The following is a 24424-nucleotide window of genomic DNA, read 5'->3' on the forward strand; positions in this document are numbered from 1 at the left end:
AACACCAGCGCAAAGCAGCTCGAAGGGACTCTCCGTGTGGGGTGAAGTGGGGTGAGGTGGTTGCGCCCCTGGCGACAAGCAAGTGAACAACCTACGGAGAAAAAAGGCCATTGACTCCCGGGCGATCGCAAAGGCCGTAAGAAGAGAAAGACAGCACGCGCTTCCAGTCCGGCCGTGCCTACACATATCATCGAAAGAACAGCAATAACGACGAAGAGGAAGACCTTCGAACGGGCGACCAGTTGACCCAGCCAGAGCCTTCTTTAGCCTGCCTCTTGCGCAATAATGTCCAATGAAGCCCACGGAGAACAGAGTCACAATGAGAAGACGGAGAAAGCCACTGGGCGTGAACAGGGCCAGAGTTCTGTTCTGGACATCCCGAAACGAGGAAAGCCGCAGAAGCGCTCTTCCCAAAGCAAAATGAAAGCCCTCCAGGAGGAGTCCCTCAAGAAGATGCAAGACCTCGTGAGTCCTTAACTCTCGCACATGAAAGCATAAAACATTTTCTCGCATCCTTGGCACCGATATAGGATTCAAGTGCCAAATGGCCTGGTAGGCAGGCGTGTGTCATCGCTTTGACGCAAGTGTAGATATATGTCTGGAGGCAGTCCGCAAGCACGTCACTTAACCACCAATCAAGGAGGTCATGTGCTTCCGCAACACCACCTAAATAAGCGAGGCCCGTGTATTATAGCCTTTCGACGTCATCAAAGTGAGATTAAGCGCGCACACAGACTGAGCACGAGCGCTGCGTCAGCGTTCAGATAGGCCACGTGTCCCGTCACTCCGTCCAGGGACACTCTGTACCGGGCTCGAGCCCAGTCGCTGAGTTGACGCCATCCGAAGGTGATGACGTCCCGTTGGAGGAAGGAGAGTCCTTTCGCAGGCCATGATCGTTCTCAAGTCAAGTCAAAATGTATTTTTATTTGTAAACAATATCTTAAATAATTACACTTACTCAGACGGGGGTCCCAAAGTTTTCAAAGAAAACTCTTGAAGAGACCCTTTGGTAAGAATGGGTTTGTCAGCAATCAAGTAGGCACCATTATACATAAAAAATAATGGAAAAAAATTAAACATGATTATATATAATCAAAATATAAAACCAACTGAAAAGAGAGAGAAGAAAATCTAGAAAGTCAAGGAAAAAAGAAAGACAAAATCAGCGTGGGTTTGTGTGTGTGTGTGATTGTGGGATTCTGTGAAAGATGGGCGTAAGAGAGAAGAATGAATCGTGGGGGGGGGGGGGGGGGGGGAGGCGTAGAGATTGTTGATGAATTATGCAGATAGTATGTGCGCACGTACGGCTTGTTTAAAAATATAGAATGATGACTTGGCAGTTAGGCTGTGTGGTTGGGGAGTTCCACGTTTTAGTAGCAATGTAAATGAAAGTGAACGCGCCTTTTTTAGTTCGTATGTATGGTATAGACTGTGACGCTTGGGAATGTGAACGCAGAGGATACATGACATCTTGATGAGTACACTAATTGAAGAGCATGTTATCTGCTTAGTGATAAACTTAAATGTTAATAGTGCTATGAGATAATCGATGCACTGATGAACTGTTAAAATAGTGAAGAAGCGGTATGCAAATTTAGCACTTTCACGCCTATTAACAAATAGCATTGCTCGTAGTGCTGTGTTCTGGGAAATTTCTATGGGTTTTAGTGTTGTTTTATATGTGAATCCATGAATGGATCACCCGTACGAAATGTGAGCATGAATAAAGCTATGATAAAGCATCTGGAGGGTTCGCAAGGAAAATATGTGCCGTAGTTTATATAGAATTGGTATATTTGAATATATCTTGTCAGTGGTGTCTTTTACGTGCTGACGCCATGTTAATTGATGGTCAAGTTGTTAGTCCTAAAAATTTTAGTAAGGTACACTCGAGTTATGTTCATACTTGCAAACGAAAGTTGAGATGTGTTTAAAATTAGTTTGTTTTTCGGGGCAAAAATTATGTAGCCTGTTTTCGCTATATTGGGAACTAATTTGTTAAAGGTTAGCCATCTAGCTAGCTTTTCAAAAATGTGTTTAGCTTTCATGTATAGCTCTGTCCCGCTTGCATTCGATATAAATATATTTGTATCGTCGGCATAAAAAATTAAATATTTTTTGTCAATAGGCTACCAGATCATTATTATATATTAAAAAATGAAAAGGACCTAATATTGAGCCTTGCGGAACACCGATAATACTAGGTTTATTTGTTGAAATAGTGTCAGCTAAAGGGACAGGTGTGATTTCTGTGATTTCTAGACAACATTGAGTTACGCCAGTACCTTCTAGTCGTTTGGTTCAGAACTCAAGCTGAAAATAATGGTAATTATATAGGTCTAAAGGGAATAAAAAACGTCCATATCAATCATCGCTCGATAGTTTTCAGAGGTAATTCACGATGGGGCTCGTATTATGTAAAGCGTGCGTTTTTCTTTTGTTTTTTTTTTTGTGTTTGTTTGTTGCTGTTTTTTTTTTTTTTTTTTTTTTTTTTGGGGGGGGGGGGGGGGGGGGCAAGGCGCAGACGCCGTTTTCACACTGCATGGAAGTTGAACAGCGTTCGGAAAGCGATTGCGAACCTGGTTGCATACAGATCTAAAAACATTTCACGTGCGTTTGACGATGAAAACAAGCGGGTCCGCTTCCCGGCTGCGATTCGAACGGCAGAGTGAATGCGCCTTAACTGCAGAAGATCTCTCCCCGCCAAAACGAACTGACAGGTGCTTCTTGTCTGCTGGAGCCGCCAGTGCTTTCATCAGCAATGCAAGGGCATGTGCGTCGCTCCGAACATCTTTAGAGTTTGACGATTTCCGTTTCCGCAGTAGTCAATGCGGACTTAAAAAGTGATGCCGAAATCACTGCTGTCGCTACGCTGATTCTCGACGAAATGCGTGAGCATTTAGCGCTGGAGTTCCGACTCGACGAGGAATGGGAATCCCAACCTCGCAACGGTTTGCATACAGCTGTATTCGGGTAGCCAGGTCTGCAGTTATCCCGTGCGTCGGCGGTTTCAATTGCAGCCGCCACAGCTTCCCCCCAATCGCCACCTACGGTCTGCAGACTGTTGTCTTCGAAGAGCCTCTCTTTCCTCCCGGGAGTCGGCGGTTTCGGGCAAACGGGGTTGACGCTGCACCTTGCTTTTACGTTGTCGCGTACGAACATACGTGCCACCGCCCACAGCCGTTCATATCCTTCTCTCCCACTCCCGCGGCGCGTCATTGGAAGCGTGCCAGGATACTCTTTTCTTCTTGTGAGAAGGAAAGTAGACGTAACGAGCGAATGAACGAAGCGAAAGAACACGGCGGGAACCGCGCATATTTGCGTCCACGTATCCAGTCCATCCAATCCAAACCTTGGCTGTCCAAACGAAAGACGGCTGCATGCACCGGGGCAATGAATGCTCACGCATTCAAAATATTGCCGAAGGAGCGATGCTTACCGAGCGCAAGCCGACCGTTGACGCAGTGCTCGTGTCCAATCCGTGAGCTGCGTCCGACCGTGACGCACGTACCCGACACCGTTTGGAACGATCACGACGAAGTCGCTCTATCGCTGATTCACTCTTGTAGTCGCAGACAGCCTGAGAAACGCAGGGAGCATTTCATTATTGCACCGCAGCCAATGAGATTGCGGCATGAAACGATAAGAATGCCGAAGAGCCAATCACGAAGCAATAATTGTAAACATAGTGAGCCACTCCCTGCGGACTGCAAGTTCGTCTGCTCCTTTTGCAGGGTTTGCGGTGACGTCAAAACGACGCCAAGTTCTGATTGGCTCTGATTGAAATATAGTAGGCAGCTTGCTTTGAGCTTTACCCACTACCCTTCAATCAGAACCAATAAGAACTCGGCGTCGTTTTGACGTCACCGCAACCCTTGCAAAAGAAGCAGACGAACTTGCAGTCCGCATAGTTTCAATATTTCACGAAGAAAATAACGTTTCTGGCTGGTTAACCTCAGGCGATACTTCTTTCTCGTATCACGAAATATGTAGCTACTAAAATTGCAATCTACTCCGTAAAGCACTTTAAAAGAGCTGCTTGAGTGTCTCTTGTGCCGGTGCTGAACTCAGCTCATTGCTTGAGCCGGATTGACACTCCTGCGCTGAAATGGCTCGAACCGTTCTCGGTGACAACTTTTTTTTCTTCTGGCACCTGCGAACAAGTGAAGACTGCGTGAGCACAGCTGTGATCGGAGCTCAATGTGCGCGAGCGCACGGGTACCGTATTTACTCGAGTAATAGCCGCACTATTTATGAACAAGGCCTTTGAGTCTACTTTCCCACAGAACATAAAGATACAGCCAATCATTGCGTTGCGCATACATAACGTAGTGAATTACCAGATCGAGAAGACGATTCTCCATAGGAATTCAATGTTCACAGATGGTGCCTTCGCACGCAAACGTTATCTCTGTCCTGTAAACAGCTGGTATCATGCTGTCGATCGCGGTGATTGACAATCAGCGTGTTCCGCAGAAAAGGGAACCCTCTGGTTTTCTTTATAAACAGTGCGGCTATTACTCGACTAAATACGGTATATCAACAGCTTTGGCTTCATTGGAAAGAAAAGTTGCCCCCAGGTATAACGGCTATTTTCGAGAAAAGGATTTTATAATATATACGACGTGTCCCACAATCTGCAGTTGCTGCATCTACTTGTTGGTCTACGCCCTTTATTCAGTGTGTGATCCATCTCTCGTGAATGGTTTTTCCTTGTTTTGCGTCTCTTTTTTTTTTCAGTTGAGTCATGTAATTAGGGGCTAGAGTCCCGTCAAAAAGAATATAAAAGAAGTATATAAAACAACATTGGGTTAATATTTTACTAACTATACGTAATGCTGGCTGAGTGGAAACCAGCACACTCTTGACGCCAGAAACGTGGTTTCGGCAGTAAAACTTTTAAAACAACGGGGGACACTTTAATTTGTTATCTACATTGAAAAAATGAGACGTTTACAAATACGTGTGATGCGAAATTAGAAGGCAGCTCTTGAGGAGGAGGAGGGAAGGGTACGGAAAGAAGGGTACTTTCCTTCTCCTCTGTACCCTCCCCACCTCCTCCTCCCCTCCTCCTTTCCCTTCCTACTTCTTCGTACGCTCCTCTCCTCCTGTGTACTCTCCATCCTCCTCCTCCTCCTTCGTAACCTCCCCTCCCTCACAGTTTCTCCGCCATATTTATCTGGAAAATTGAGGCAACGTGACCTCAACACCAATTCAGATTGGTGTTGGAAACTGAATTTGTTCATGGGTGACGTGACACGAAGTCATGTGACGTCGTTTTAGAGCGCAGCTCTTAGGGGCCCGTTCCCGGCTTGAGCGGCGTCGCCGTCGGCGTCGGCGTCGGCGTCGCCGTCGCCGTCGCCGTCGGCGTCGGCGTAACCACAACCCTCGTAACCCTCACGAGGGTTAGTAACCCTCGTGAGGGTAACCTTCACGAGGGTTACCCTCACGAGGGTCACGAGGGTTATGAGAGTTACCCTCACGAGGGTTACTCACCCTCGTAACCCTCACGAGGGTTACGAGGGTTAGTTACCCTCACGAGGGTCACGAGGGTTATGAGAGTTACCCTTACGAGGGTCACGAGAGTTACCCTCACGAGGGTCACGAGAGTTGCCCTCACAAGGGTTACTAGGGTTACCCTCACGAGGGTCACGATGGTTACCCAGGTCGTGACCCCCCCTGGGGTCACGTGACCTGGGGATACCCCCCGAGGTCACGTGACCCCCCGTTGACGTCATAGGCACTGATGACGTCGTCAGTGACGTCACTGATGACGTCACCGGCATCCGCATCGTCATCGTCATCATCACTGATGACGTCATTAGTGACGTCACTGATGACGTCACCGGCATCCGCATCGTCATCATCATCACTGATGGCGTCATCAGTGACGCTACTGATGACGTCATCGGTGTCGTCACGTGGCCCCAGGTCACGTGACCCCCCGACGTCACGTGACGCCCCAAGGTCACGTGACTCCCACAAGGTCACGTGACCCCCCGCCCCCCGAGGTCACTTGACCCACCCCCCAGTACCCTTCCCTCCTCCTCCTCAAGAGCTGCGCTCTAATTCGGCGTTACAGGGAGTTGTAAACGGCTTTCATTTTTTTCCCGCTAAATTTAGAGAGAAAATTGACGTCACGCGACCTAACAAACCAATTCAATTTCCCTCTAAATTTAGCGGGGACCCATGAACAAATTCAGTTTCTTCGCTAGATTTAGCGGGAAAACAGACGTCATGTGACTATGTGACCTCAACAGCAATTCAATTCCGCGCTGTATCTAGAGGGGAATTAAATTGCTGTTGAAGTCACGTGACGTCAATTTTCCCGCTAAATTTAGCGCGGTTACGCCGACGCCGACGCCGACGCCGCGAAACACGAAAACGGGCGCCTAAGAGCTCCGCCCTAAAACTTCCGAGTCCCTCTCGGTGTCGGGCGTGTGACGGCCGAACGCGGCTTCAACAGTTCGTGACCAGTCGGACTGCGGTCGGTAATAATCAATCTCTCGGCGAGCATTCGATTTCCCATTCGTAGCCAATAGAACTTTTGCCAAATTGCAAGGAGAATGAAGAGAACTTAGATACACACTCACACCACACGAACTTGCCTTTGCAGTATAATAATAATAAAGTAAATAATAGAAATTAGGTGTTGGAAAACCATACGTGCTAAGTACCTATTGTTTAGTTATTTTTGTTTTAGAACAGTTACTACTACAATCGCCAGGATCAGCATATGCCGTGCTTGTAACTATAGTGGGTGACAGGTTAAGTGTTAAGAGGAAGCTCCTCCCACCTCTCTCCACTTTAGCAGAGCGAACGCTGGATAGGGGGTGAGCCTCTTCCACAGCGTTCGCTCTGCTAAAGTGGGAGGTGGTGGGAGAAGCTTCCCTTAAACTCTCAACCTGCCATGAACTATCCTTTCAAAATTGACGCAGTGGAGGGAGCTATCACTAGTGGCAGAAAACCACCAGAATGGACACCGGGAATGACACTGAGATGGTCTACGAAGTGCAGCACCTATTTTTTTTTTTTTCATATTGTTTGCTGAAAACTTATTTCCTCGAAGGTTCAAGGTATCAACGAAAGCTAGCACTAGTGTCCAAATAAACGCCACCATGATTTCAAAGTGTATATAATACCTGTCCAAATGTCTACACAAACGCAGTTGGGTCAACATAAGAAAGAAAGAAGTACGATAGGAAATTATACACGGCAACTATACATCACAAGAGGCATTTGTAGAATGTTAATAGAGGTAGCTGTTAGTGCCGTAGCAAAGGAGCAAATTGAGCTAGTTGGTACTTCAGCATGATAAAACAGCTGTCAGTGCCCCTTCCCGGCAAAAAATGCTCAATCCCGAACGGAAACCCCACCCTCCCACTTCCTGTCGTTTCTCACATACGGCAAGGCTTTTCTTGCTCATCTTCACTTCCCTCACCGCTCTTCTTCCTTCGCCCCCCTCCCCCCTCCGGCAGCTATGTTGTGAAATACCCACGTGGTTCCGTTGTGCGGACATGCTCCCTTGCCTCCCCACTGCCGCCACCCAGGTTTCGTTCTCGTGTACTCTTCGCACCTCTACAAAACAGCTCGCATACGTACTTTCGCTTCTTACACCGCAGGCGCGGTTACAGGTACCCCCATTCTAATAAAGCGCTTTAGCGAAAAAAAAAAAACAAAAAAAACGCGTCTCTTTTTTTTTTTTTAACATATGCAACATTTCGCACAATCGTTCGGCCGAACCACACCTCTCCTCTCACACGTCTCCTACATAAATTTTTTTCATATAAAGAGCCTCGCGGTCTGGGATTCGTCTGGGGGAAAAAAGACGGGTTGTGTGCATGAGCGAAAGATAAACTCGATAGTGTTCTAGTTCCTCTGGCCTCGACTCTTCTTTACATACAACTCGGTAACACGACATGGTGGCAGGGGTGAGTTTCGGCAACCAGGCAATATCATCTCCGAGGAAGCTAGAAGTACCACAGTTGGAGGAGGTCTAACGAGAACAGCGAAGCCTTCCACCTGGCCGGCTCCATGAACGGGAACAGTGACGGCCCCGGCGCTTCTACCTCCCAGGCGAGCAGCTCCCAAGCGAGCAGCAGTGTTTCAATCCCTTCGCGGTCGAGCTCCCGGAAAGGTTTGACTTAGGGATTCCCACGACTGGAAAAGATGGAGCACCCGCTGGGAAAGATACACGATCATTTCTGGACTCCGTCACCGGGACGCCGCGACACAGGTAAACATATTCCTGTATGCGATGGGGAGCGAAACGGAAGACATTTTCACGTCACTTCATCTATCAGAAGCAGAGCTAAATGACTACGGCGTAGTGAAAAGAAAGTATGAACTCCACTTTATTTCGCGCATAAACGTCATCTTTGAAAGAGAGAAATTTAACGTGAGGAAGCAAGAACCAGACGAGAAAGTGGTGGCACAGTTTAGCGGACTCCTGCGATTATGGACTACTTCGCGAGGAGCTGCTTTGGGATGGCATCGTCGCAGGTCTCCACGATACGAAGCTGAGCGAAAAGCTCCAGTTCGACGCGAAGCTCACGCTTCAAACTGCTACAGTGTCAGCACAATCCTTCAAGACAGTGATACGACACCAAGCAGAGCTTCACAGCGATAAGACGGAGTCCAGGGAAATCAAGAGCACCGAAAAAAGATAGCCGAGCGAAAACGGCAAGAAGAAAGACACACGCGCTCGTGGTACATCTAATCGTCGAAAATATTTTAAGAGTACTGACATGGTAACCCAGGAGCCGGGGTAAAGAAGGGACGTGGGAAAGACACAAGACTCCAAACACAGCTAAAATTTTATAGCTGTGTTTGGAGTTTTGTTTCTGTCCTACACCCTTCTTTTCCCCGGCTTCAGTGTTACCATGTCTGTATTGAACCAGCTGGCCTGTACCCTTGCTTTAGTTACATTATTTTAACAGTGCGGCGTGGAAATGCCGAAGGTGTGGCAAAGGGTGCAAACGTGAAAAAAAAAATGCGCCGGAAGAAACAAGGAATGCAACGCTTGAAAGAAGGTAGGACACTTTGACAGCGTATGCTTCTCCAAGCTTGCAACAGAATCTCACAGCTCACCAGTGCATAAACCAGATCTCAATGAAGTGTTCACGGCTGCCCTAGTACACGCAGACAGCTGAGATCCCTTGTACATCAAGGCGAAAGTCAACAACGAGCAGATCACATTCAAGGTGGACACTGGGGCAGACGTTACCGCCATTCCTCATAGCGAGTACAAGGTCGGAGAGATGGCAAAGCTAGAGCCAGCCGGAGAAGATCTTCGGGAGGCAGGAGACTCGCCGTTGACAACACTCGGGAAGTTCCGGGCGTCGATAACTTGGAACGGCAGAACAACGAGAGAAACGGTCCCGGCATCCTTTAATCCGTCTCCCGGCGACTCAAGCTCTGCAAGTACTGCCAAGCCTGAACAAAATCAAGGCTGACAACTATCTGGAACATGATCGCGTACTTACCAAGTACCCATCTCTATTTCAGGGACTGGGGAAGATGAAGGTACTTTATACGATCTCACTTCACCCAGATGCGAAGCCTTTCGCAATCACGTTTCCCCGACAATAGCCCATCGCACTTCTGCCCAGTGTAGAGCTGGAATTGAGAAGAAAACAAGAAATGGACGTGATTAAGAAAGTGGAACACGCCACAGTCTGGTGTTTACCCATGGTGGTGGCCAAAAAAGCAAGATGGAGCTCTCCGGATTTGTGTGGACTACACGCAGTTAAACCAACACATTGTGCGCGAACGAATCATCATGCCGACGGTGGAAGAAAACCTAGCGAAACTCACAGGAGCGACTCTCTTCAGCAAGCTGGAATCGAATGCAGGATATTGACAAGCACCACCGGCTCCAGAGTCAAGAGACCTGACGTCATTCATGACACCAGTGGGACGCTTTTAGTTCAAGCGATTCCCGTTCGGGATAGCAACAGCGCCAGAATTCTTTCAGCGCGAAATGCGGTGGATTCTCGAAGGAATCCAGGGCCAAGTGTGTCACATGGATGACATTTTAATTTTTATACGAAACAAGCCTGAACATGACCTAAATCTCGAACTGACACTCCGCCGCCTCCATGACGCAGGGGTGACCTTACACACGAACAAGTTCGAGTTCGGCAAAAGAAGCATCAAGTTTCTAGGGCACATCATAGACAGAAGAGGAATTGCACCTGACCCCAAGAAAACTGATGCCATGGTCAAGATAGAAGCTCCCGCAATCTTGCTTGAGCTACGGTCATCCCTGGGGATGGTGAACCACCTCAGAAATTTCTACCAAATATAGCGGAGGAAACCGAGCCACTCCGAGATCTTCTGAAAGGAGATGCGAGTTGGCTCTAGAGTGAAGCCCAAGAAAAAGCATTTAAAAAAATCAAATACTTGTTGGGCAAGACTCCAATACTCACGTTCTTCAACCCAAACGCACACCGGACACTATTAGTTGATGCTTCATCCTATGGACTTGGAGCGGTGCTACTCCAGGAGGACAAGGACGGCATCAAGCGTCCAGTAGCTCACGCTTCGAGAGCACTGACTCCGACGGAGCAGAAGTACGCGCAAGTCGAAAAAGAAGCCTTGGCGATCGTTTGGGCTTGCGAACTTTTCCGCAACTACTTGGTAGGTCAAGGGTTTTATGATGAGACGGACCACAAGCCATTGGTACCGTTGTTGTCAACAAAACGTCTAGACGAGATGACGCCAAGTTCACAGCGGTTGCAAGTGCGCATTTTCGGAAACGACTTTACGATATCGAACGTACCGGGCAAGCATATGTACAGCAGGTGTGTTGTCCAGGAAACCTCTTCGAATGATGAAACACCCGATAGCCTCTACGGAAGCGCTAGTTCGAGAGTACGAAGTGCTCACGGTCGATCTATTCCCGGTGTCTCCGTCATTTTTGGACAGACTGAGGTCCAAACTGAAGAAAGACACATCCATGACAAGGGTAATGACGTACCGCGAAAAAGAATGTTTGGGGATAGAAACGCTTCCTACTGACATGAAGGGGTTTGCTAGGCTTTCTGCAGAGCTGAGCACTACACAAGACCTACTAATGCGCAATGATAGTCTTGTTATCCCACGGAGCCTCCAAAAAGAAGTATTACAGCGACTTCACTGTGGACATGAGGGGGTCGTTTGGTGCAGAGCACGAGCAAGAGATTCTGCGTGGTGGCCCGGAATCAGCAAACAGATATAGGACTACGTCAGCCAGTGTAAAACATGCATTGAGCATCGACGACGACCCACAGAGCATCTGCTTCAGACTCCTTTACCCGATCGCTCGTGGCAGGAACTCGGAACTGACATTTTCGAGCTCAGTGTAAAGAAGTACATAATAGCCAACGACTACTACTCGAAGTTCATAGAGCTGGAAGAACTTTCCCGAAGAAACACAGAACACATAACAAAAGTGTTCAGCCAGATATTCGCGAGACATGAATGCCCAGAAGTACTGCACTCAGACAATGGCCCTCCGTTTCGATCGAACGGCTTTCGGTGGTTTGCGAACGAATGGGGAGTCACATTTGTGACCTCAAGCCCTTACGACGCTCAAAGTAACGGAGAGGCTGAACGAGCTGTACAAACAGCTAAAAACCTTCTGAGCAAATCACCCAATGTAGCACAGGCTCTTCTAGCCCACAGAACAACTCCAAGCCCAGAAGGTCTCTCTCCAGCGGAGCTCCTCATGGGGAGGAAGTTACGTTCAACAGTTCCGACTGCGCCAAATACACTGACGCCTCGGTGGCACCATGTACGCAAGTATAGGCGACAGTACAGCAAACGAAAAACAAGAGAAGCCTCGCACTACAATCGACGCCACCGTACAAGAGTTCGCAGTACAACACCTCCTCACTGAGAGGTGTGGATACGCGCGGGCGCAGCTTCTCAATGAAGAATACACCACCAGGCGGGAATGCCGCGGTCATACGTGGTGGAAACAGGTGAAGGTACAGTGAGGCGCACAGGCCGTCATCTGCAGCCCGCGTCTTTGGAAGTGGACAACTAGACGGTCGGGCAACAGCAGCCCGTAACTTCGGGCGTACACAACCAAACAGTTGGGCAACAATGCACCGAAACCTCCGCAACTGGAACAAGGAGCGGCAGGGTATCACGTCCAACAGAGCACTACGCACAATAATGCTTCGAAAGGGGGAGGTGTCATATAAAGCGCCTCGCGTTCTGGGATGCGTGTGGGGAGAAAAAGAAGAAGGTGGGTTGTGTGCATGAGCGAGAGATAAACCCGACGGTGTTTTAGTTCCGCTTGCCTCGACTCTCCTTTACATACCATTCGGTAACACGACAAATTCCACTGAAAAAGAGCAACTCATTGTAAAAACTGTACAACACACTGGCTGAAGGGAAATCACCTTTAACATGCCTTTTCACAAAGCAGCAGCTACCGCTCTTTATCGCAGCCTAATTCGTGTGGCCGTTTATTTCATTGCAATTTTATGTCTTAGGCTGCGCTTGTAAGAATTCAACATGGTTATATAGATTTATGGATGCTGCGAATTTTACACTATACGATATCAAGTTTAATGTTCTAGTTTTTCACAACACTCGCGGTGGAATAATTCACATTGTGTTCCTATAAACTTGGATCTTGGCTTCTGCCTCAATTTGTCAGTACTTGGGTTTTACGAAGTTGGTTTAAATGTAGCACAAAGTCTTGGGTGTAATTCGGCTTTTGAATTGGTTGATGATACTAAATCTGACATTGTCTCGTTCGAGACTTAGTCTCGTTAAAGGTTCCCGGGTAAAACGTCACATCGCACTGGCTAAATTGTCCTTTAGATTGAACTGAATTGATTTAAGGTGGCGGAATCCCTTCTACAGGCAATCAGACTAAAAAACTAAGAAGTATATAAAAAAAAAAAAAAATTCTGCGTTGAACCAGAGTTGCCAATGTCTCAGGAACAGGTCAATTTCTAATTTCTCGCGCAATAAACATTTTCAACATCCAGTTTGACTTTTTGTGAGGACATTGCTCGTACTCTATTTATGGTGTTACTATAGTCTGTCACATAATTATATCTGGAAACGCTATTTGTAAAAAATATTGCAAGAATCTCGTAATTTAAGAAGTCCCAAGAAATTGTTTGATTCTTTCGCAGATTGCGCAAGAAATGGAAGACCGACCGCGATCGAGCTTGTCCGATAGGGGTTGGAAGAAGCATCGTTCCAAGACCACCATCATTTCGGCACTTATGACATTCGTCGCCATCTTCCTCGTGGTAGCATCCGTCGTCTTGATGAAGCTTCGTTCGAAACGCACGGAAACTAAAGTTGAAATTCGCTCATGCACGAGGCCCGACTGCCTGCTCCACAAGTACGTGCTCACCAAAGGAATTAACACCAGCGTGGATCCTTGTTCCGACATCACCGCTTACGTTTGCTCGGGATTAAAGCGTGGTCGCGATTACCCCAACGAGATGGGCCTCATTCGTCGCTGGGATGAAAAGGGCGCGGACTACTTGGAAAGAAACCAATTTCATTTCAAGGCCACGCAGAAGGCTGCCGCCATGTACAGAAGCTGCGTGAAGCAAGGGCACGCGAACCTGACGAGCGCCGTCATCGGTTTCCTCAGAGCCCGTGGATTGCATTGGCCCAACGAGGAATCAAGTACGGTAGACCCTTTGGACGTCGTCTTGGACTTGCTGGTCAACTGGGGAGTCCCATTTTGGTTCGAAATTAACCTTCGAAAGCTACCTTCGCAGACCAGACACAGTCTTTCCATCGGCCCCGTTTACAGTCGTGCGTTGTTGGTTCAGCGAATTAAAATACTCCGAAAACTAGATCAACAGAGTAACTACGCCACGCGCTTCTACAACCTATATGGATATGAAGTGAGCCCACGAGATCTTCAAGCGCGCCTGTTAACGGAAGAAAGCATTCTAACGGCATTGGAGGAGGCGGTGGGCAATCGAAGCAGTTCATCGAGAAGATTACCGCTGTCCGCTTTCGGCCAGGTTACACCAAACATTTCTCCCCGCCGCTGGCTGAGGTGTCTCAACAACAATTTACACCCGCACGTGGTGCTTCCGGAAGACACGGTGTTTCTCGAGCGTTGGGCCCTGTTGGCCCAAGTCAGTGTCCTGTTCGGAAGCTTCAACAACAGTCAGCTTTTGCACACACTTGGCTGGTGGTTCGTCCAAGAATACTCTCTGCTTGGTTCACCCGAGGCGTTGCTTTACATGTACGGCCACAAGGAGATCGCGGATGCCAAATACCGCCTGGATTGCTACACCACAGTCGAGAGCCGCTTTCGGAATCTGCTCTGGTTGGAGAGGACGCCGAAAGAAGCAATGATCAGAGTAAAGCGCATGCTACTGAACATTCTGAAGCATACGGCGATCCTGTTAAACAGCAGCGCCTGGCTGGAGTCGACGGCAAAACTGGAGGCCACTGAGATTCTTGAGAGCATAACTTTGAAACCATTAGACATGTTTTTGCGAGCAGGCGATCAAATCCTCGCCGAGTACAATCAATTTCAGTCACGTTCGCGGTCTTTCATCGAATACTGGATTGAGACAGCCATGGAGCACAAGAACGTCACGAGTAACTGGCCTTACGATGACACACTGTTGACTCGAAACGTTCGCTATTCTCCTGTCGTCAAGTATGCCTACTTTTGGAACAGCATATTCGTGCACATGGCTGCCTTGGCTTCGCCAATCTTCTACGCTCACGGAATGTTCTCTGCCAATTACGGTGGCATTGGCGCTCTGATCAGTCGAGAAGTCTTCCGAATATTCGACAAACACGTAAGTTTGAATAACAAATAGTCACTAAAATATGTCGCTGTGGTCGCCATATCACAACTGCCGAGCGCTCTCTGATTATGGCGGACTTGAGCGGGCAGGGCGGGGCGATCGCTCACTTTGCTTAACGGGCGAGAGTTGACCCGCGCTTCATCTGTCAAGCAAAGTATCATCTCGGCTTTGCACAATGAATGTCGTATAACGGTTTCAAAGTTCTACAGCGCCTCCTTGCGTCACTTTTACGGGCTATAGCCTATGAGCCACCAGAATCCCAACCATCGAAACAAACCTTGGTCGTTAAGTCGCAGCTATGAACCATAACTCAACGCTTCCAAAACATGCCGTTGTTGAGCACGTGTTGATGGCTATAGAACTCACGGTAGCCTTCAGTACACGGTGAACAATAGAATTATGGCACGTCTTCAAGGATAATGTTGTTGAGAGAGGATAAGTATATTTACCCATAGGTCGTGCTAATATTCCTGAGTACAAGATATTTCGGTGACGCCCTCTTACGATTCCTACCCTTGATGTAACTATCATGATTTGGTTGTGGTCCTGGTGACTTATCCGTGGTTAAAGAATAGTTAAATAATACACCCGGTTCTGAGCGCGTGCCTTCTGCGTCGTACCCTTCGCACCACTGAATATGTTGTTATCAGCAAAAACAAATTGGAATAAGTACAAGCATGGTGCGATGATCTTTCGTACAATCCACCCGGGGGAGTTGTAGTCACTGCATGCTCAATAGCACCAAAGAGAACTAGAAACAACTGTGTGCTCCGCTCATGCTTTCAGTTGAAGCTCAGCATGTGGAATGTTGGCGTGGTGGCGCTGCTATCTAAGTTGCTTAGTTCGCCTGGATGTTCGGTGTAGCAACTTGCTTGAGTTGACGACGGTGGGAGAAGAGTTCGCCCCATCCTGGCTTAAATTTCGAAACGAAGAGTTCAATGTATGCCACCCTTTAGAACCATCGTACTGAACAAGGGATTGATAAAAGTGTTTTCAGCACGGAATGTACTTTATCGGCCGATTTAATTAAAAATGCTTTGGGTTCCACCGCCACGCTCGACCACTCTCCTCTTACGGTCGATGGATACACAGGTCAAGGTCAATATAGCCCCTGGACTATATTGACCTTGACCTTCTGGTCGCCGACGTTGGCATCGACGCCCCACGCAACGTCAGACATCGCTGTGACGTCACGCTAACGACGATGTCGTCCTGACGTCGTCGTTAACGTCAACGACGACGCCAATGCGACATCACGACTACGTTGTCGGCGTCGCTAACCAGGTGTTACCGGGTTTAGCTTCTGATTCCCGAGATGGAGCTGTGCATCGCATGTATATAAGCTGTGCATCGCATGTATATAAGGGTATGTTCGATAATAAAGTTTGATTGGTCCCGAGAGAGTCACTGGCACTGTCGCCTATCTATCGCCCGATACCGGCCCGCCCACACAGCGCCGAACATGGTGTCGGAAGCGTGCTCACGTCTGTCGCAGTGACGCGAGGCCTATATATCGCCCGATACCGTCCCGCCCACGCGGCGCCGAACAGACGTCACGACGGAGCCTTCACGTTGTGTAACATCGTCGCTTTCGCCAACATCAACGTCGACGCGCCGTCACGATGAAGTCTTAATGTCGTGTAACGTCGTCGTCCTTGACCATGACGTCAATATCGTGAAGTTGTCGGGATGTCGTCGTGACGGCGAGTTGCGTTACGTCGACAAGGACGTCGACGACCTGATGCCAAACGTCTCAGGACGTCGCGTCGATGACGTTAGGATGACGTCATCTTGACGTCGCGTGACGTCGTCGTCGTCAACGTCAACTACGTCGTTCTCAACGCGAGTGACGTCACAACGCCGTCTTGGTGTCGTGTAACGCCGTTGGCAACGTCGACGTCATGGCGTCGTCGTAATGTCGCGTGGCGTTGTGACGACACGCTAAGTCGTGGTGACGTTACGTTCTGATGTGACGCCTGACGTCGAAGCTGTATAGAGAATATAACTCGGGGCTCTCCTGTTTATACAAGACCTTGACCTGTGTACCGGTCGAGCGTAACGCTCGAGGATAACGGTCGGGCGTGGCTGTGAAACGCAACGCTTTTTTCACAGAAAACGGCTGGTAAAACACATTCTGTAAAAAAAGTATCGGCTCGTTTGGTGGAGAGTTTATATTATAGTGCTCGTTTACTGATTGTTTATGCAAATACGAGTCCAGAATACAATCGTCCTGTAGTCATACAGTGTAGCGAAACGTGAGCACAAATTTATGTCCTCGGTACTTTTTTTTTTTTTTAGATGGATTTACGCTCAGACACTCGGGAGCCGGAACAAACAAGCGAACCCCACGACGATAGTTTAGCCGCATCAAACGTGCATAGCGGCGGGTGCCAAGAAGGTTAATCTGGATCGAGACGATACCAGCAAGAACTACGATTTTACCCAAATCAATGTTAATCTCCCAAATAAATTTCGAAATTTATCCTAATAGCCTTTTAAGTTCCGCGAAATTAGCGACGCATGGCAGAGCGGGACTTGGTTCCAAGCCACTTCGCTCGGAGCGCCCTCTAATACTTTTTCCACCTCCGGGGCTTCAGAAATAGCGCTTCGGTGGCACTCAGTCGTTTCTAGTACACTCTATCACCGCAGTCGTCGAAATTCTCTTGAATTTCGACGACTGTCTCTCTTGACGGAGCTCTTGACCGAACGCGCAAAACTGACTGCAGTGACGCTTTTGGCAGCACGTGTCGTCGTATACAATCGGTCATTTAGTTGTTACGTAGTGCTGTGGACGAGCGGAGCGCAAAGTGCCTTTTGAGCACCGTCAAACTTGCCAATCTTTGGAGACGTTACGTCATGACTGGCAACAAAATCGTAGAGGGGTGTTTGAAGCTATTGTGATCGCAGCAGGGAGGCAAATGAACGCGTGGAAGTAACATGGCTTCTGTCGCACATCCGGATATGTTACAGAGGTGCCGTTCTCAACCACAAATAGAACAGTTAAGTAAATGAGTACATGAACGAAATTATTTGGTAGACATTGGGACTCTCATTACCCTGCACTTTCTAATGTTTAGTTTCATTAGCCAAGCGTCATACCACACATAAATGTTATAAAGTTTGGATTGAACAATCGATGCGCCGAACAAGTTAGATATTTCCCAATATGAAACACAATCGAAAATGGAGGGGTGTTTAGGACTTATTAGAGGAACACCTGAGGATACCAATGAAATATAAGTCATGATCATTAGCAGATAGGCTAGATATTGGGTGCGACCTTGCAAAATACACTCAATCCACTTCAAAACATTAGGTTAAGTTCGCTAAGCTTGAAAAGTAGTAGTTGATGTGTCACGGTGTCAATTGTACGGTGTTGATTGTATCGACAAAAAAATGAAAGCCGCTTACAACTCCCTGTAACGCCGAATTAGAGCGCAGCTCTTGAGGAGGAGGAGGGAAGGGCACTGGGGGGGGGGGTTAAACTAACCAGGGGGGGGTCACGTTACCTTGGGGGTCACGTGACCCCCAATGCCGATGATGTCATCACTGACGTCACTGACGACGTCATCAGTGACGATGACGATGCGGGTACCGATGACGTCATTAGTGACGTCACTGATGACTTCACCAGTGATGATGACGATGACGATGCGAATGTCGGTGACGTCATCAGTGACGTCGCTGATGACGTCATCAGTGATGATGACGATGACGATGCGGATGCCGGTGACGACATCAGTGACGTCACTGATGACGTCATCAGTGATGATGACGATGACAATGCGGATGTCGGTGACGTCATCAGTGATGATGACGATGACGATGTGGATGCCGGTGACGTCATCAGTGATGATGACGATGACGATGTGGATGCCGGTGACGTCATCAGTGATGATGACGATGACGATGTGGATGCCGGTGACGTCATCAGTGATGATGACGATGACGATGCGGATGCCGGTGACGTCATCAGTGATGATGACGATGACGATGTGGATGCCGGTGACGTCATCAGTGATGATGACGATGACGATGTGGATGCCGGTGACGTCATCAGTGATGATGACGATGACGATGCGGATGCCGGTGACGTCATCAGTGATGACGATGACGATGTGGATGCCGGTGACGTCATCAGTGACGATGACGATGTGGATGCCGGTGACGTCATCAGTGATGATGACGATGACGATGTGGATGCCGGTGACGTCATCAGTGACGATGACGTCATCGGGGGTCACGCGACATCGGCGGGGGTCACGTGACCTCGAGGAGGGGGCCACGTGACTTCGGGGGGTCACGTGACCCCCCACGAGGTCACGTGACCTTGGTGGGGGGCTCGCGCGGTGCATTATGGGACATTTCCCATGATGCACCGCGCGGCCGACGCCGTCGTTAACGTCAACGACGACGCCAATGCGACATCACGACTACGTTGTCGGCGTCGCTAACCAGGTGTTACCGGGTTTAGCTTCTGATTCCCGAGATGGAGCTGTGCATCGCATGTATATAAGCTGTGCATCGCATGTATATAAGGGTATGTTCGATAATAAAGTTTGGTTGGTCCCGAGAGAGTCACTGGCACTGTCGCCTATCTATCGCCCGATACCGGCCCGCCCACACAGCGCCGAACATGGTGTCGGAAGCGTGCTCACGTCTGTCGCAGTGACGCGAGGCCTATATATCGCCCGATACCGTCCCGCCCACGCGGCGCCGAACAGACGTCACGACGGAGCCTTCACGTTGTGTAACATCGTCGCTTTCGCCAACATCAACGTCGACGCGCCGTCACGATGAAGTCTTAATGTCGTGTAACGTCGTCGTCCTTGACCATGACGTCAATATCGTGAAGTTGTCGGGATGTCGTCGTGACGGCGAGTTGCGTTACGTCGACAAGGACGTCGACGACCTGATGCCAAACGTCTCAGGACGTCGCGTCGATGACGTTAGGATGACGTCATCTTGACGTCGCGTGACGTCGTCGTCGTCAACGTCAACTACGTCGTTCTCAACGCGAGTGACGTCACAACGCCGTCTTGGTGTCGTGTAACGCCGTTGGCAACGTCGACGTCATGGCGTCGTCGTAATGTCGCGTGGCGTTGTGACGACACGCTAAGTCGTGGTGACGTTACGTTCTGATGTGACGCCTGACGTCGAAGCTGTATAGAGAATATAACTCGGGGCTCTCCTGTTTATACAAGACCTTGACCTGTGTACCGGTCGAGCGTAACGCTCGAGGATAACGGTCGGGCGTGGCTGTGAAACGCAACGCTTTTTTCACAGAAAACGGCTGGTAAAACACATTCTGTAAAAAAAGTATCGGCTCGTTTGGTGGAGAGTTTATATTATAGTGCTCGTTTACTGATTGTTTATGCAAATACGAGTCCAGAATACAATCGTCCTGTAGTCATACAGTGTAGCGAAACGTGAGCACAAATTTATGTCCTCGGTACTTTTTTTTTTTTTTAGATGGATTTACGCTCAGACACTCGGGAGCCGGAACAAACAAGCGAACCCCACGACGATAGTTTAGCCGCATCACACGTGCATAGCGGCGGGTGCCAAGAAGGTTAATCTGGATCGAGACGATGCCAGCAAGAACTACGATTTTACCCAAATCAATGTTAATCTCCCAAATAAATTTCGAAATTTATCCTAATAGCCTTTTAAGTTCCGCGAAATTAGCGACGCATGGCAGAGCGGGACTTGGTTCCAAGCCACTTCGCTCGGAGCGCCCTCTAATACTTTTTCCACCTCCGGGGCTTCAGAAATAGCGCTTCGGTGGCACTCAGTCGTTTCTAGTACACTCTATCACCGCAGTCGTCGAAATTCTCTTGAATTTCGACGACTGTCTCTCTTGACGGAGCTCTTGACCGAACGCGCAAAACTGACTGCAGTGACGCTTTTGGCAGCACGTGTCGTCGTATACAATCGGTCATTTAGTTGTTACGTAGTGCTGTGGACGAGCGGAGCGCAAAGTGCCTTTTGAGCACCGTCAAACTTGCCAATCTTTGGAGACGTTACGTCATGACTGGCAACAAAATCGTAGAGGGGTGTTTGAAGCTATTGTGATCGCAGCAGGGAGGCAAATGAACGCGTGGAAGTAACATGGCTTCTGTCGCACATCCGGATATGTTACAGAGGTGCCGTTCTCAACCACAAATAGAACAGTTAAGTAAATGAGTACATGAACGAAATTATTTGGTAGACATTGGGACTCTCATTACCCTGCACTTTCTAATGTTTAGTTTCATTAGCCAAGCGTCATACCACACATAAATGTTATAAAGTTTGGATTGAACAATCGATGCGCCGAACAAGTTAGATATTTCCCAATATGAAACACAATCGAAAATGGAGGGGTGTTTAGGACTTATTAGAGGAACACCTGAGGATACCAATGAAATATAAGTCATGATCATTAGCAGATAGGCTAGATATTGGGTGCGACCTTGCAAAATACACTCAATCCACTTCAAAACATTAGGTTAAGTTCGCTAAGCTTGAAAAGTAGTAGTTGATGTGTCACGGTGTCAATTGTACGGTGTTGATTGTATCGACAAAAAAATGAAAGCCGCTTACAACTCCCTGTAACGCCGAATTAGAGCGCAGCTCTTGAGGAGGAGGAGGGAAGGGCACTGGGGGGGGGTTAAACTAACCAGGGGGGGGTCACGTTACCTTGGGGGTCACGTGACCCCCAATGCCGATGATGTCATCACTGACGTCACTGACGACGTCATCAGTGACGATGACGATGCGGGTACCGATGACGTCATTAGTGACGTCACTGATGACTTCACCAGTGATGATGACGATGACGATGCGAATGTCGGTGACGTCATCAGTGACGTCGCTGATGACGTCATCAGTGATGATGACGATGACGATGCGGATGCCGGTGACGACATCAGTGACGTCACTGATGACGTCATCAGTGATGATGACGATGACAATGCGGATGTCGGTGACGTCATCAGTGATGATGACGATGACGATGTGGATGCCGGTGACGTCATCAGTGATGATGACGATGACGATGTGGATGCCGGTGACGTCATCAGTGATGATGACGATGACGATGTGGATGCCGGTGACGTCATCAGTGATGATGACGATGACGATGCGGATGCCGGTGACGTCATCAGTGATGATGACGATGACGATGTGGATGCCGGTGACGTCATCAGTGATGATGACGATGACGATGTGGATGCCGGTGACGTCATCAGTGATGATGACGATGACGATGCGGATGCCGGTGACGTCATCAGTGATGACGATGACGATGTGGATGCCGGTGACGTCATCAGTGATGATGACGATGACGATGTGGATGCCGGTGACGTCATCAGTGATGATGACGATGACGATGTGGATGCCGGTGACGTCATCAGTGACGATGACGTCATCGGGGGGTCACGCGACATCGGCGGGGGTCACGTGACCTCGAGGAGGGGGCCACGTGACTTCGGGGGGTCACGTGACCCCCCACGAGGTCACGTGACCTTGGTGGGGGGCTCGCGCGGTGCATTATGGGACATTTCCCATGATGCACCGCGCGGTTACGCCGACGCCGACGGCGACGCCGCTCAAGCCGGAAACGGGCCCCTAAGAGCTGCGCTCTAAAATACAATCAACTATTGATGAACGCTCCTATACAGAAAGCAAGAAGTTGGGAAATTCAAGAAATTGAGGAGTCGTTATTGCAGGCAAGTTTGATTCAATGCCGCTAAATTATGTTCGTTCAACTTGTTTTCTATAGGCCATCGCTTTGGACGTCTTCCGTAAGAACCACTCGTGGATGGCTGAGGTATCCAAGGGGGTGCTGAAAGCGAAGAAAGCCTGCTTCAAGGCTCAGCACGCGAGGCTTTCCGACACCGCAGCTCTGCTCATCGCCCACAGAGCCTACAAATCGGCCGTGCAAAGTCCGAATTCCGACACGTACGCCGAAGACCTCGGAGACAACCTCACGTCAGGTCGAGTGTTCTTCCTGACCCACTGCCGAACCAAGTGCACAGCGTATCCTAAGATGAAGAGCTGTCACCACGATGTTCGCCACCTCAAAGCCTTTGGCAAAGCTTTTCGCTGCGGCAAGAACTCTCCGATGGTCTCCCCTGCCATGTGCTCCATTTTCTGAAGGTTTCCTATATGAACCGATATACGAGTGAGTTCGGCAATGGTATTGACAGCCGGAATTGGTCTTAAAATGATTGTGTGTGTGTGTGTTTGTAAAGTGTGTGGAAGTATGTTACCCGGAAAAACGATTCGTCTGGCGAATCGGTTGCTCAAAGTTAAAGTTATTGAAAGTTAAGGATGAGCACATCGGTTGAAACTAGACGCTGTTTAAATATAAAGATAGGGTTGGACAAAGCGACATATCTCCAAATATGTGTCATCACGTTCGTCCCGACGTTTATAGCATCAGTTACGTTCAATTTGCTCCAGTTTATATATATATATATTTTTTTGTATTTGTTTACTCATGTGCCGTACTCGCTTGCCTATATTCTTGAAAGTGGGCACAATTATGCTCACACATTGAACATGCTTTTCAATATCTGAGAAACTGCACGAAGTAGTATTGCCAATTTCTTTTTCATTAGCCCATCAAACCGGGAAAGAAACAATTGCCATTGGTTCAGTGCTGATTCCATTTGAATTCGTCAGACTAGAAAGGATCGTCATATTATTACTTGGATGACTCTCAAACAGGCTTTATACAATCAAAATGTTTTTTATTATTATTTTGAGAGGGAGTTTTCAGTGAAGAGATTCGACAGATTTTATCTTTGATCATACAAAATTATTAGGATCTAACACACGCCTCAGAGTAAGAAAGAAACATTGCTTTGTGCTAGAGGATGTATGTAAATTTTATTTCCCCTTAATGTTTTCTGTGTCGGAATACAAAACTACAGCACCAGTTTATAACGCAGTTTTTTTAATATTTCTTGATTATATATAAAACTGAATTATTATTTATCCAGTAGTGCGGAATGTTTAGAGCGACTCGCAGTAGGAAACGCATGCATAGAATAATCTAACGGCCTAGTCTTTCTTACCAGCGACGATGTCTAATTTAATTCTATGAACTACATGTCAGTCGTGACCACCGCGTAATCTAAGTATTGCCACGTCATAGCGTCTTTCCTGGCTATCGTATCTAAATAATATTAAAACATAATAACGGGCTTCGAAAGATGAAAGCACTTATGCCCTGAAAATGCTATGCCTTGGGAAAAAAAAACGCAAGTATCTCCCTTTAGCTTAAAATCCATCACCCAGCCCTTGATCTACGATCTCCCTCCCAATGGCTCGTTCTTGCGGCGCCCGGCGCGTTCTAAGCCGACCGGAAGTGAATCCCAAACAGCCTCCTTCCGGAACCGGAAGCTTTTTCTTCTTCCGGCGTCTGCTCGGCTAAGCCCGGTCCCTCCTGGGTCGCAGCTTCGGCCGTAATCCGTACGTTTCACAGTTTCCCTCGCAGAGGGAGCCACGAGGATATCGTCGCTGCTGTTGGACTAATTTGTTTACTGACCGTGGATATGGCTGAGCTTTCCCAGAGAGCCTCTTTTTCCGCAAAGGACGATGACGTCGCTTCCGGTAGGACTTGTGGCGGCTAAAGA

The 24424-nt window shown here is 48.4% G+C and overlaps 1 protein-coding gene across 1 annotated transcript; it reads left to right on the forward strand.

The window, feature by feature from the left end:
* The first annotated feature begins 285 nt into the window (after window positions 1-285).
* On the forward strand, window positions 286-22938 carry LOC8026640 (endothelin-converting enzyme 1-like). Its single transcript, XM_040211356.1, has 3 exons — window positions 286-465; window positions 13140-14789; window positions 22564-22938. Exons 1-3 carry the CDS (start codon window positions 286-288, stop codon window positions 22936-22938), a joined length of 2205 nt encoding a protein of 734 aa, XP_040067290.1.
* The last annotated feature ends 1486 nt before the right edge of the window (window positions 22939-24424 follow it).

Source organism: Ixodes scapularis, unplaced genomic scaffold (genome assembly GCF_016920785.2).
Source record: "Ixodes scapularis isolate PalLabHiFi unplaced genomic scaffold, ASM1692078v2 PGA_scaffold3__209_contigs__length_174095766, whole genome shotgun sequence".
Taxonomy (NCBI): domain Eukaryota; kingdom Metazoa; phylum Arthropoda; class Arachnida; order Ixodida; family Ixodidae; genus Ixodes; species Ixodes scapularis.